Below are 13,366 nucleotides of genomic sequence, written 5' to 3'. Positions count from 1 at the left end.
ATTTGTCTTAATTTCTTGCTTGCTCGCTTCTCCACACACATGTTCACAGATGTTTATAAATGATACACACACATACAATAGTAGATTCATTTTGTTGCTCTCAAACACACAGAGTGACATGCCACGGAAGACAAACTATTCTGAGGCAGATACCAGCAGGGTATTAATAGGGCAGGAGGTGCGGGAATAGAGTGATAGAATGAACTCTGTGAAGGAGAGTGAGAGGGAGGGGGGGACCGCTACAGCTGTCCTGTTCAGTACCCTCACAGTGAGGAGGCCCTCAAGAAGGCACACAACCAGGCTTCAGGGAGCTCCTGCTCCAACACACTGCGTAGTTTGTATTTAAGCAGGGTTAATTCCATTTCCATTTAATTCTGTGTAAACTGTTACTTTTCAAATCATCAACCTTGAACTACAGCAAATGCCTATCGGACACCTCCCCTTGTCATTGCTTACTAGTAGTCTACAGTGTTGTCTTGTGAATTAGATAATGTAGCATGTGGATAATACAATAAGAGTGTTCAGAGCTCTCCCTGAGGAAAGTCCACTATGTATGGTCCAGAAGTCCCTTCTTGTAATTTAAACTCCAATTTGGTGCCCAGAATTTTTAATGGGGTTGGTCAAACCATCATAAATGCATCAGAACTGTTGCCATGAGTGTTGCTTATTTAACCTTTTAGTTATTTAAGGTTCCAGAGATTAGGATAAATTAAATTAAGCCCAAAATAGTCTTAACTGTCACCCTTTGATGCCACCTGGAGCTTTTCTTGCCAACCATTTAAATAAGTCATAAGTGCTGACTATAAAACAAGTCTTTCAATTGTTTGAACATATTTTAATGATTCACTGAGAGTTTCCACCACATCCCCTTACATGAAGCCTTTTTCCTCATAAAGTGGATTTTTTTCTTCTTGAAAAAAGTACTTACTTTCTTGACTTAGTTACTTCCCATAAAAATGATTGTGGATTTCTGAATTAGAAGCTTTCTATACATTATGATCAGGTCAAAATCATGCAGCAATATGGGTGTAACAGTTCAGTCAATTGATATTTATAATGCAATGGAAGAATGTAGCTCTGGTTAGGAGCATGACGCCACATCAAGCATACCTAGACTTTGGTGTTTCAGTCATTAGCATGCTGTCTATGTGAGATGTTTTTCCTACCATTCGTTTAAGATTTGGTCACAAGCCATATTTTAAAAAAAAAAAAAATAAAAAGCAAATGTTCTTTTTTCTTAAATTGTAACTGATTACAGACAAACCAGCTTGTGTATTTCCACACATGACGGCCCTTCTCTCTTTTCAGATCCAGTCCAAACAGGAAAAGAAACCAGGCACACCTCCACCGGCCCCTGCCCTGTCCACATCACCACCCACACCCACCCCCACCCCAACACCGCGCTCACCCAGCCCTCCTCCGGCTCCGGTGATAGTCACCCCTCCTCCCCCGGCCATCAACATTCCCAGGTTCTACTACCCCCGTGGGCTCCCCGCCATGGGCCCGCCCACCAACCACGACGCCGCCATCGCTGCCATCGAGACGGCCTTCACCGACTTTGAGGAGGAGAAGGCTGACATATATGAAATGGGCAAGATCGCAAAGGTCAGTAGTTCAACAACAGACATTACAATGTTTATAATTCTAAAAAACACCCTTTACTTTTGTTTTTAATTTGATTATTACTAAAAACAATAAAGATGAACAGGTCAGCGTCACCATAGGGGCTGGGCAATATGGATTTTTAAATAAGATCTCAATATGTTTAGGCTATGCAGCGATAAACTATATTTTTCCCAATATTTTTATGTTTTTTATAAAATAACATTTTGATTTAACCCTTTGATGAGTATGATCATACCAGTGATCATTCCAGCAAGTCTAAACACTCTGAGGCGTAGTTTTGCCATTTTTATGTCAGATTGGTCTTTGAAAATGCATTCTTGGTAAGTTTGACTAATTATTCACACATTCGAAATTCAATTTTTCTCTGAAATACAGTTCGTAGAAGGTTGTTTTTAAATGATCATTATTTTTTTTAATTGAATACATATTTAGTTTTATTTATTTACATTAGTTAATTTAATTCAAGCAAAAAATGATCTGACAAATAATATTTGTATACCTGATGCTTATGATATAGTAATTTACTACAACAAACACAATACATTCAATACATCGAGTATACTCTATATATCGCCGAGCCATGCATCAATGTTTGCTGGTAGTAATATGTGAGATTAACATAAATGTTTGAATTTTTCATCTTAAAGCGACCACACTAATTTTTTCTTGGAAACATTTTGTTTTTTTAACACATTAGCCTCATTAATGCAGTTCTGTGTTTATGTTACCACTCCTTCCTCAGCAGTGTAATCACCGATTCTAGGAAACAAACACTGTGGTGAAGTACAGCACACAATTGATTTTCCTGGTAAGGTAATGGTGTTGTTCCTTCTCTTTCTGTGCAGGCATGCGGGTGTCCACTTTACTGGAAGTCTCCCATGTTCTACTCAGCAGGTGGTGAGAGAACGGGCTTTGTGTCTGTTCACTCCTTCATTGCAACCTGGAGGAAGTAAGACAGGCCCCATGTTCATCTAAGAAATGTGACATTGTAACTCTTATCAGCTTATATTAATCGCCTCATCTCCTGCAGGTTGTTGCACAGTTGCCACGACGATGCATCAAGGTTTATCTCCCTGCTAGCCAAACCCAGCTGTAGCTACCTGGAGCAAGAGGACTTCATCCCTCTAATGCAGGTTAATGTCATATCAACAGCCATCAATCAGACGAGCAACGCGAACATTACACACTAATCTCTGTGCTATCTTCTGTATTCGCCACAAACTTTTTCTTTCTGTTTGTGTTCGACTGATTAGGACATAGTGGATACGCATCCTGGACTCACATTTCTGAAGGATGCTCCTGAATTCCATTCCCGCTACATAACGACGGTAAATGGCTTTAAAAAATTATACCCCCTGTCCTTTTTTCATGTGATATTATGATAGTGTATTTATAGTGTAATTATAGGACTACTTCCATTTTATTAGTCTGCCGAGTTGGCTATAATGGAGACACAGCTTCTTATCTGTTATCCAAGTATAACTTAAAAAAATCTGTAATAATTCAGTATTATATGAGAGTAAATCAGCAACCAAGGCTAAACATCTGACAGTGTTACATATTAATGTCGTCATAGTTGTCACATTTGATTTATTGAAGGTCAGAAGTATACACACTAGTACAATAAGTAATAAAACCATTATTTTACGACACGTGATTAATCATTGAATTCAAAACGTACATAAAAAAATGATAGATATATATATCACTATTGTTGAATTAGGATAACATTAACAATGAATGATAGAATGTCCTGAAAATATGACACTGTGCCAGGGATGGAGAGTAACTGCATGCATTCACTCAGGTATTGTACTCAAGTACAGTTATAACTTACTTTACTTTTAATTTACTTAATTCAATTCCATTTTACGCCCCTTTATACTTCTATCTTTAAAAACTTTATATTGTACCTTGTACTCCTCTTCACATATTTGACAGCTATAGTAACTGGTAGCTTAACAAATATTAGATATTGCAGAATTGTTATACAAAACATTTGATTAGGTTATAAAATATGAAGATATTATCATAGATTAAACTGTCCAAAAATAAGATAGCATTTTGAATCGATTTCTACTGGTAATAGTATATTTTTACTTTGTGGTATTGTAACTTTGACTTAACTAAAAGGACTGAATACTTCTTCCACCACTGCACCGTGCAAAGCATTAAATAGTCAAAAGCATCAGTATGAAATATCAATGACCTCTCAGAATCTAGTCCTCCTCCGTTGTCAGCAAAACTGCTTCAGTGCACGTCTAGTAACTTTAGCAGCAGACTGTGTGTGTGTGTGTGTGTGTGTGTGTGTGTGTGTGTGTGTGTGTGTGTGTGTGTGTGTGTGTGGGTGTGTGTGTGTGTGTGTGGGTGTGTGGATCTGGACAGCTGCAAGACTTGCTTTAGAAGTCGAGAGTTTGCTGCATAGAAAGAAGTTCAGAGACGTATCGCTCTGATGCGCCAGGGGATGTCACGGAAATACTGATCCCCTCCCCGCTACAGCAGAGGCCCTGACCCCTCCACATGCCCTTATTAAGACACTTCCTTCAGTTAAGGTCAGCTGACCCGCTACTGTAGGAGGCATTTGTAGCCCTGGGAGGTCCATGTACCAGGAAATGTGTGCTAATCCACTCTTTACTAAGCCTTAGTGTTGTGTTTCAGTGACAGGCGGTCCGGACCCCCTTGTTTCCATTGTATGATAAAGATCCTACCCGTGTCATGAATGTGGATGAAAGTATCGGTTGTAGTTGAATCCGTGGTTGGTCTCCCTCATGGAAAGATGAGGAATATGTTTAATAAGTCAGGATGACAGGGCATGGAAAGATCCCATGTGAGTTTCATGCTATTTCCATGGACTGAAAGCAGAGCTCATCCAGCCTGGCGGATCCTGTCAGAGTGTCAGACCTTTCGTCCTGCATCTCCTTTTAGATTCCCATGACCCAGAACTAACAGACATGAAACAATTTATAACCTTTGTCATCTCCCAACTTTTCAAATTATTTTAAGATTTATTTATTTTTTTGTCATTTTTTGGTGTTTTACTTTTGCTCAACCAATTGCCTTTTGGGGAAAAATACAGTGTTTGATTGAAAACGATAGAGGCAGAAATTCCCACTGCATTATTATGGCACTCATACATGCAAATCTGTAATGAATACATCTAAACCTTGCCTTACCTTTAACACTTATTTAGTGTCAATGGTAATCATTTCCCTGCTCTCACTGTAAGTGTGTTGTTTCTGTCTTTTAGGGTGCCATTTTATCAGAAAATGTTCATATTTAAATTAGAATTTTACCAATTTGATACTCTGTCATCCCAGGTGATCCAACGGATATTCTACGTGGTTAACCGTTCGTGGACGGGTCGAATGACCATGATGGAGCTGCGCAGGAGCAACTTCCTGCAGACCTTGGCCCTGCTGGAGGAGGAGGACGACATCAACCAGATCACTGACTACTTCTCCTACGAACACTTCTACGTCATCTACTGCAAGTTCTGGGAGCTTGACACTGACCATGACCTCTACATTGACCCCAAAGACCTGGCAAGATACAATGACCATGGTAAGAACAACTTAAAGAGAGGAGGGGTTTACTTTCCCCGACTGAAATACATCCATACACATGGGGGTTTCTTCTACAAAAATGAAAGTTTATCAAGAAAGAATCCACGCCGTAAAGCAAAACAAATATCGTTTTTAAATCCAAAACGGCAAGCTGAGATAGTTGTATTATGTACATATTGTAAAACCCCTTGAGGCATATTTGTGATTTATGATATTGGGCTATATGAATGCATAAAGAAATGTGTTGGTCCCATTGTATTTAATATGGATTGTATGCCAGTAAAGAATCAGAAACAGATGTCTCTGGATTGGCACATTCATTTGCTTATTTTCCATTTGTTAGACCCCCACTAGTTTGTGCAGAAAAAAACAACAGCTGTTTGTCTTGGGCCCAACACTTCCATGCTGTCTGATGTGAAATGCATTACACTGTTAACATAATTATTTCACCACTCGACCAAACTTTAATTCACTTACTCGGTACTTACGCAAGTGACTGCACTGCATGCGCATTTGTTTACAACAGTGCTCATTTGTTTCTGTGTTTGAAACAAAAATCACATTTGCTTATTTTTCTCATTCTCTCCTCTGACAGCCTCCTCAAACAGAATCATTGAAAGATTGTTTTCGGGGGCCGTTACTCGGTAAGTGGAAACACACGGATGAACGAACAAAGAGGGGCTGATTACTTCACCATTATGGCCGTATTGAATGTGAATGTCTCCGTCTCTCTTGTTTCCAGGGGTAACGCTGTGCAGAGGGAAGGCAGGATGAGCTATGCTGAGTTCGTCTGGTTCCTCATGTCTGAAGAGGACAAGAAAAATCCCACCAGGTGATGTACAATGTGATTGAGTGTCTGTTTGAGCATTCATTTTCTCTCTGCTCACGTCTAATAAATATGCTGCATCCCAGGCAGATGTCACTTTATTTGCAAAATGCACTGCTTCCACCATTTATGAATGTTTTCTGTGTGTATGTGGTGTGTAACTCTGTATGCATTTGTCACATCCCTCTCCAGTATAGAGTACTGGTTCCGCTGCATGGACCTGGACGGCGATGGTGTCCTGTCCATGTTTGAGTTGGAGTATTTCTATGAGGAACAGTGTGAGAGGATGGAAAGGATGGGCATCGAACCGCTGCCCTTCCAAGATTTGCTCTGCCAGATGCTCGACCTGGTCAAACCTGAGAGTTCAGGTTAGTGCCAGCACAAGCACATCCATTTTTTTTTTTCCAGTTTTATTTCTTGGTATTGAAAAGCCACACCCTGCCACCGTCCTTTTTTACCTTGCTTTCTGAACATAACACATGCACGTGTTTGTGTACATGTTATTTCCTCCAGGTAAGATAACCCTCGGTGATTTGAAGCGCTGCCGGATGGCCCACATATTCTTTGACACCTTCTTCAACCTGGAGAAATACCTGGACCACGAACAGAGAGACCCGTTTGCTGTGCAAAAGGTCTGAATTTCACATCTCTTAAATATAATACTCAGCCATATTGCAGGAGCTATCAATTTGAAGGGTAATGATGTGACTCTTTGCTGCAATATTGAAAAGAAAGAACTTAGGAAATGTGTGTCACAATTGATGAAACAGATTTTTCTTGTTGACTTTTGAGATGTTTACTGCCCTCAGACTTAACAAAATACTAAAGTGTCTAGGCTTCAAATATTCTTTTTTTATTTTATATATCTAAGCTATAACTTTTAAATTGAAAACAATTTACTCACAAAATTCCACAATTACCACTAGAAAAATGGGCTACTGGGTTTTGATACATCCCCACACATGTTTTTGTATGGTTTTATAGCTACTTCTCTTTTTATCTCTTACTTTATTTTTTAAAAATGTATTCAAATTCTCTCTCTGTCCTGTAAAATTCTGACATTTTCTGTTCATGTGTTGATGCAGGACATTGATAGTGAAGGTCCAGAGCCATCTGATTGGGATAAATATGCTTCAGAGGAGTATGAGATTCTGGTTGCGGAGGAGACTGCAAATGAACAGCTACATGAGGGGTACGATACTCACACTTATACTTCGGTACATGCTGAGGTGTATTTTCAAGCTTTGAAATACTAATACTTTTTAATAGGCTGGGCTCTCTTCAGTTCAGTATCTGAAGATTAGCTTGACTGTCAAGACATTAAAAAATAACAACAATTAAGCAGTTCTACTATGTGTTTTGTTTTCCCAGGTCCTTTGATGACGACTATGAATCCGAGGAGCTTCAAGTTTCTGGAGATATTGGGAATAAAATGGAAAAACTGGTCATATCAGACCTGTCAGCATAGAACTCCTTCTTTTGGAATTCCTTGGCTTTTCTTTCTGGGAAAAAAACAAACAGGAGTACAGTGATAGAAGGTCCCTGTGGACGGATGCATCACAAAATACATGGACGTAAAGACACTAAACGGTTTTGGCATGTGTTTCCTCGATGACTCTGGAGTCTCCTCATGACGGACTCATCGTTCTTTTGTGTGTGTGTGAGACCATAAACCAGTGCTGCACTGTGTCTGGTGCAATAACGAATCAGAAGTCATACAGAGAACTATTTCACTGCCTCCAGCTCTTCGCTCCGTCCGAGAGAACAAAGCCGACGATGGGGGTAGATGTGTATGATAAGCTCTTAAAGGAATCAAGGCTAAACATTTCACTGTAAAATGATGTAATTGTGAATTTTTCTACAGACAATCCTGCCAGCAGACAATCATCTGAAGGTAGACAGACAGGTAGACTGTCAGTTACACGAAAATACTCCTAGTTGGTGAAACTAGGGAGACAGAAACAGAATATATATCGATAGGCACTGAAAACCCACAGACATCTGCTCAATAACGACACATACTGACAGACACTGCCATCAGAAACCTGCTGCCCGTGCAGCTTGTAACTGTGTTCCTTGTAGAGGAAGTAGTTAAACCTCCTTCGGGGAGGAATCATGTAACAGTTTGGGTGATTGTAACAGCACCCCTCTGTGGCCAGTCTGTGCTACTGCAGGCCAACCCTGTCATGCATGGTGCACAATTGGTGGCCAACTTTTTTCAAGAAGGAGAACAGTTCACTGCACAGCCTGAGCTGCTCTATCATTAGTGCGGCATTATAATTTCTCCACCTCTGGACTCCCTTTGAAATTATTTTTAAAACCCTGGAAAAAGTCTCTGACGACAAGGACTACAATGCACCACTTCATTGTGTCATTTCTCAGTCAGGTCACAGCGAGACATATGCACATAAAATGCTGCATGTCGACGAACATATCAAACTCTCTGGTAGAGTTGCCCACACATTTCCACCCGTAACATTTGTCACGCAATAGATGCGCATAACAACTGTGAGTTGTTCCTGTAAGCCTCATGCATCTATCCAGCACAACATGTACAGCACCTGGTAATAACTTTGATCTGTTTTAAGAAATGTATGCCAAAAATTGTCATTTTTCTGCTTATACATCTCATTGTTGTACACGTTTGTATATGAAACATCCATTCTCCCTGTAAAAACACCACGCAGTACCAGACACACCACTAAAGATGCCTCTTAAAGAGTCAGTTCATGCAAATTATGAAAATGTATATTCTCACACCTCTATTGGTATCTAGTCTGCATAAAAGTTTTTTTTTTGCAGAAGCTTTATGAAATCCGTCTCTTGAGATTTTTGTCTCAACAACATGAATTCAATTTCCTTTGTAGCTGTTAAAACATTTTAAAAAACAATATTGGAGCTACTTACAGTAACGGGGAGTTATGTTACTGTAATTTGTCTTTGCTTTAAGCACCAACTTACTTCCTTTCACCTTTATTTTATTGAAATGTTAGCAGGAATTTCAGTGGCGGATATATTAGCTGGGCAAAGGAAATTCAAAACTATTTGCATTGACAAATACAGAAAGTGAGATTTTGCCTTTTAATTTGAATAAACTGACCCTTTCACTCCATTATTTACTGTGCTGCACTCACAGGGACAGGTGCATGTGTGCACACTGCCCTTACTGTATTAGCTAGGAGCGTGTGTTTGCTTAGAAATTACTGATAGAGGGGTGTGTTTTAGGAGCGTGTGATGTGTAGCTCTCAGTTTCAGGCTGTTTATACGTCATAGTTGTTGCCATGGGGATGGTGTTCCCGGGGTCAGTCAGTGTGTGTGTGCTTGTATAACTCTTTAATTAGGAATGGGACAGCTTTTGTCCTCATTGGCTTCAAATTCACAGACATATACCTCCTTTACTGGCACTTACTGTACACACATACATTTATACACACACACACACACCACACTACAGTTGCTATTGAAAGGGATAAAAGACGAGTGGATGCTGTAGGTTCCCCCCTTCTGCTCTGTAGCCATTGTAAATGTGCCCCACTGTGTATTAAACTATATTATAATAATAATAATAGTAATTATAAGCCATTATAGATATAACGGCTCAGATTTCTGATGTATTTTGATGGTTTGTACTGCTGTGCCACTGTGTGGCTCGGGATAGGGGGGTAAGTTATGTTAGATGTGTGTATGTTTGTGTGTTCGATGCACGGTGGATTTCATCAGCAGAAGAGGAGGGGAATCCTCCGGAGGACTGCTCTGACAATCACAAAAATATGAGAAACGGCTCATATGGAGACCCTCGGAGACTGATGTTCCACCGCTGTGGTCACACACACACACACTTACAAACTCCCAAGGAGACCCACTCTTCCAAACAGTTTTATAAGAAGAACTGTTGAAGACAATGGGGCATCTCAGATTGCGCCCTGGTACTCCCACGTGCAGCATCAGGCTAGGAGAGAAGCCATGCAAGACTTTTAATTTGAAATGACATCCCTACTTTGAGAGGTAAACAGAAGACTTTTATTTTGATGTTCATACTCCGTGCAGTGGAGACTTGAGTAGGCTGAGACGTGTTCAGATCTTGACGGTAATTGTGTTGGCATGGTTTTCTTTCTGTCAATCACTTTACTTTCTTTCTTTCTTTCTCTTTCTCTTATTTTCTTTCTTTTTTTTCTTTTTTCATCTATTTCTTTCTTTTCTTTTCGTGGCCCTGCCCCCTGTTATTTGTTGCTTTTGTCTGAAGTTTAAAAGTTTAAATAAAGATGTTTCATGAATATTAATTCTCCTTTAAGATTATTTACGGTTGCCCACATCCCCCTCAGACACACAAACATCTCTTCCACACACAAGCTGACACACACGCACATATGTTCGTCATCATTCCCTCCTTGTGTACACACACTGTGTACAGTTAGTGTGTTTGTCTGCACTGGTGCTCATTAGAGTGTACTTTACAGCCCTTTGAATTGCTGAGTGTGCTAACTGGGCTTCTGACCCTTTTTTTTACCTGAAGGGATTTTTTGTGTTGAAGATACTGTTCTTCAAAAAACATTGAAATTGACACCATGGCACCTGAAAAACTGAGGTTTTTATTGAGTTTGTTCAGGAGATGATTTGATGCCGGTTCAGTTCATCAAGGGTTTCTCAGACCCACATGGCTTGGACTGAGACTAGCATTCATGACGTCAACAGCTCTGTAATGAATCCCTGAGTCTTGCGTCACTGTTGTCATGACAAACATGGACCAAAACAGGAAGTGTCTGGTGAGGGTGGCACATTGTTGATTGTTCTTTTGGCAAAAAAACTGTCTGGAGATTCCCACGCTGACTGCAGCCAATGATCCTAAGTCATTTTATTATACCCAAGTTGCATTGACATCATAGTCCTTGTCATGTGGAGCAATAACATTGTGTAGTGTAGCTTTCCAATTGGCTCCCCATTTTCTTTCCCCCAAGTTGGATGGGCACTGATACTGTTTACAACATGAGTCAGCTGATGAGTTACTCTCGACATTGGTACTTTTCTTCACCCTCTCCATCCAGCTTGCAGTGTCATATTTGCTTGTTGTTGCCCTCACCATGACAGCACTGTCGCCTGGGTCTCTTTGCTATAACTCCTACCCTGGAGCGGTTGCCATAGGATACCTTTCTCATGCTACTGGCTACCAGTGACCATACTGGGCAGTGGTGTTTGGGCATACACCCAGCAGGAGCCAAGTGGTAACATCTGGCACCACTGACATCTTCACTAGTAACACTCCTTCCCTCTTTTTCATCTTTGTCCATCCAATAGTTGTTCAAGTATTTTCTGACGTAGCCATAGAGCCATTAAAAGTAGCCATTTACATCTAAAAAAGTTTAAGTTGTTGGTTTATGGTCATCTATGCGTTTACTTAGACCAAATTATTTGAATTTCAGGTAGCATAGTTTACCTCGTACTGCATTTGGTTGGAGCCATCACACATTCTGGTTTACCACACTCATTCATTTCATCTTCCGACTTAATATCTATTTGTTTAAGTTGGACTTAGAATAACCTCTCCTACGTCTTTTCTCAGAGATATAATTCATGGCAAACCTGTTTCTGCCTAGGGATTATTGTTTTGAATACAATAATTGTCCTGTGAATGGTGTAATAGTTGGCATTCCAACATGTTGTGATTTGAGCAATTTGCCTCCCATGGAAGGTCAGAGTTGACTGGTCATTGTTTGAAATGTTTTTGTTTTTTTCCACAAATGTCAGGGACAAAGCAATTAGTCAGCCAGATCGCAGTCCCAGCTCCCTGAGTCACAGACATTCCACTGCCATGATTGCGTACACCCACCACCCTATGTTGGTGTCACCCGGCCTTGTGTGATGTCATGACTGGAAGGTGTCCTGTAAGTAGGAACACATGACATGATTGGCACAGTTTGAACAAACACAGATTTCCCCTGAACACAGAGCTTTAGATAAAGCTGCCTGGAAAAATCCCCCATAAGAGCAAGGCAGCAACTGGAACCAATTCAACTTCTTAAAGAGAGAAAGACGGTGGCAGAGTACTGAAGGGTCTTGAATCAGGCGGAAAGCTGTGTTTGTTCCAGACATACCAGTGATACCAGAAACATGAGCTTCGGATTAAGCTGCTCGGAAAAGTCAAGTAAAGACTGAGGAAGCAACTGGAAGCAATTCATCTTATCAAAGCGGGACGGAGAGATGTGAGCGGACACAGAAGGATTTTGAAAGTGTCCTGAGTGTTCCAGACATACTACAGATACTAGTAATATTATAATTATACATATAAGCAGTGGTGTATAAAGTACCCAAAAGCCATACTTGAGTAAAAGTAAAGATACCTTCCTGGAAAATGACTCCAGTAAAAGTAAAAGTCACCTATTAGAATACTACTTGAGTAAAAGTATTAAAGTATCTGATATTTGCTGTACTTAAGTATCAAAAGTAATTTTCTGATATTAAATGTACTTAAGTATTGAAAGTAAAAGTACAAGTAAATGCTGTTAATAAAAAAGCAAAGGGTCAGAATTTTGAGAATTATGAGGTTTATTCTTTTAAGTGTTGTGGCCACCATGACCAAGGACAAGGAGTTGTGTTGAAAATAATTGGGTTGGCTGTGATCCATCCAGGAGCAACAATGTTGAACACAATGGGCAAAGGTTTTGCTCAAGCTGAATCTGCAATTGGGCGACTGCTACCATCATAACTCGAACAAAACATGATCAATACTAAAGCAGCACCGAAAGTAACAACCCAGTCATTACTTGAAACTGAAAAATGTCCTGTTCATCTTCAAAAGAAGTTGGTTTTCAAAATTGCGAGAATTCAGTCTTGCTCTTCTTGGGCTGAAGACTAGTCCTGCGATGCTAAATAGCCTTTCACAGGCCGCTGAGGCAGGTAGAGGTGTGTTCAGCTTCACAGACAGCTTGCACACAGCTGGGAAGGATTTCAGCAAGGTCATGTGATCTGCTGAACAGGCCAAGTATCCATCCAGTTGTTTGGTGCTGTCTCGTGCTTGAGATGACTGCAGGGCAGAGAAGAAGTCATCTTCATCAGATGAACTGGACCTGGTGGCATCACCTAGCTGCAGGGAGGGTTCTTCCATGTGCTGCTTGATGTAGTCCATTCCTGAAATATAGTGAGGGTGAAAATATAAATGATAGGATTAATACAACTTTCTAACATGTCATGACCCCAACCTAAGGTTTTGTACTAAATAGTTTGTTTTAATTTGAGGTTTATACATTTAGTTTCATGCACTGTCCATGCATCCATAATTGATTTGTGGATTTGCCAATATTACAAAGAGTCAAAATGTACACCCATACACTTATTTTTCACTATCCCCATGTTGTCT

The 13,366-nt window shown here is 40.2% G+C and overlaps 1 protein-coding gene across 1 annotated transcript in view; it reads left to right on the top strand.

Moving 5' to 3' along the window:
* The window catches only part of ppp2r3a (protein phosphatase 2, regulatory subunit B'', alpha), a 28,118-nt gene extending 17,840 nt beyond the window's left edge, over positions 1-10,278 (top strand). The window contains exons 2-12 of the mRNA XM_054614439.1: positions 1,309-1,605; positions 2,472-2,575; positions 2,657-2,759; positions 2,880-2,954; positions 4,944-5,187; positions 5,785-5,833; positions 5,932-6,021; positions 6,208-6,383; positions 6,529-6,647; positions 7,101-7,207; positions 7,387-10,278. Coding sequence (XP_054470414.1) covers positions 1,309-1,605; positions 2,472-2,575; positions 2,657-2,759; positions 2,880-2,954; positions 4,944-5,187; positions 5,785-5,833; positions 5,932-6,021; positions 6,208-6,383; positions 6,529-6,647; positions 7,101-7,207; positions 7,387-7,483 — 1,461 coding nt within the window. The 3' untranslated portion in view covers positions 7,484-10,278. The remainder of the gene's footprint in view (positions 1-1,308; positions 1,606-2,471; positions 2,576-2,656; positions 2,760-2,879; positions 2,955-4,943; positions 5,188-5,784; positions 5,834-5,931; positions 6,022-6,207; positions 6,384-6,528; positions 6,648-7,100; positions 7,208-7,386) is intronic.
* The last annotated feature ends 3,088 nt before the right edge of the window (positions 10,279-13,366 follow it).

This window comes from Anoplopoma fimbria, chromosome 15 (assembly GCF_027596085.1).
Source record: "Anoplopoma fimbria isolate UVic2021 breed Golden Eagle Sablefish chromosome 15, Afim_UVic_2022, whole genome shotgun sequence".
Taxonomy (NCBI): Eukaryota; Metazoa; Chordata; class Actinopteri; order Perciformes; family Anoplopomatidae; genus Anoplopoma; species Anoplopoma fimbria.
This window is presented reverse-complemented; position numbering and strand designations above follow the sequence as displayed.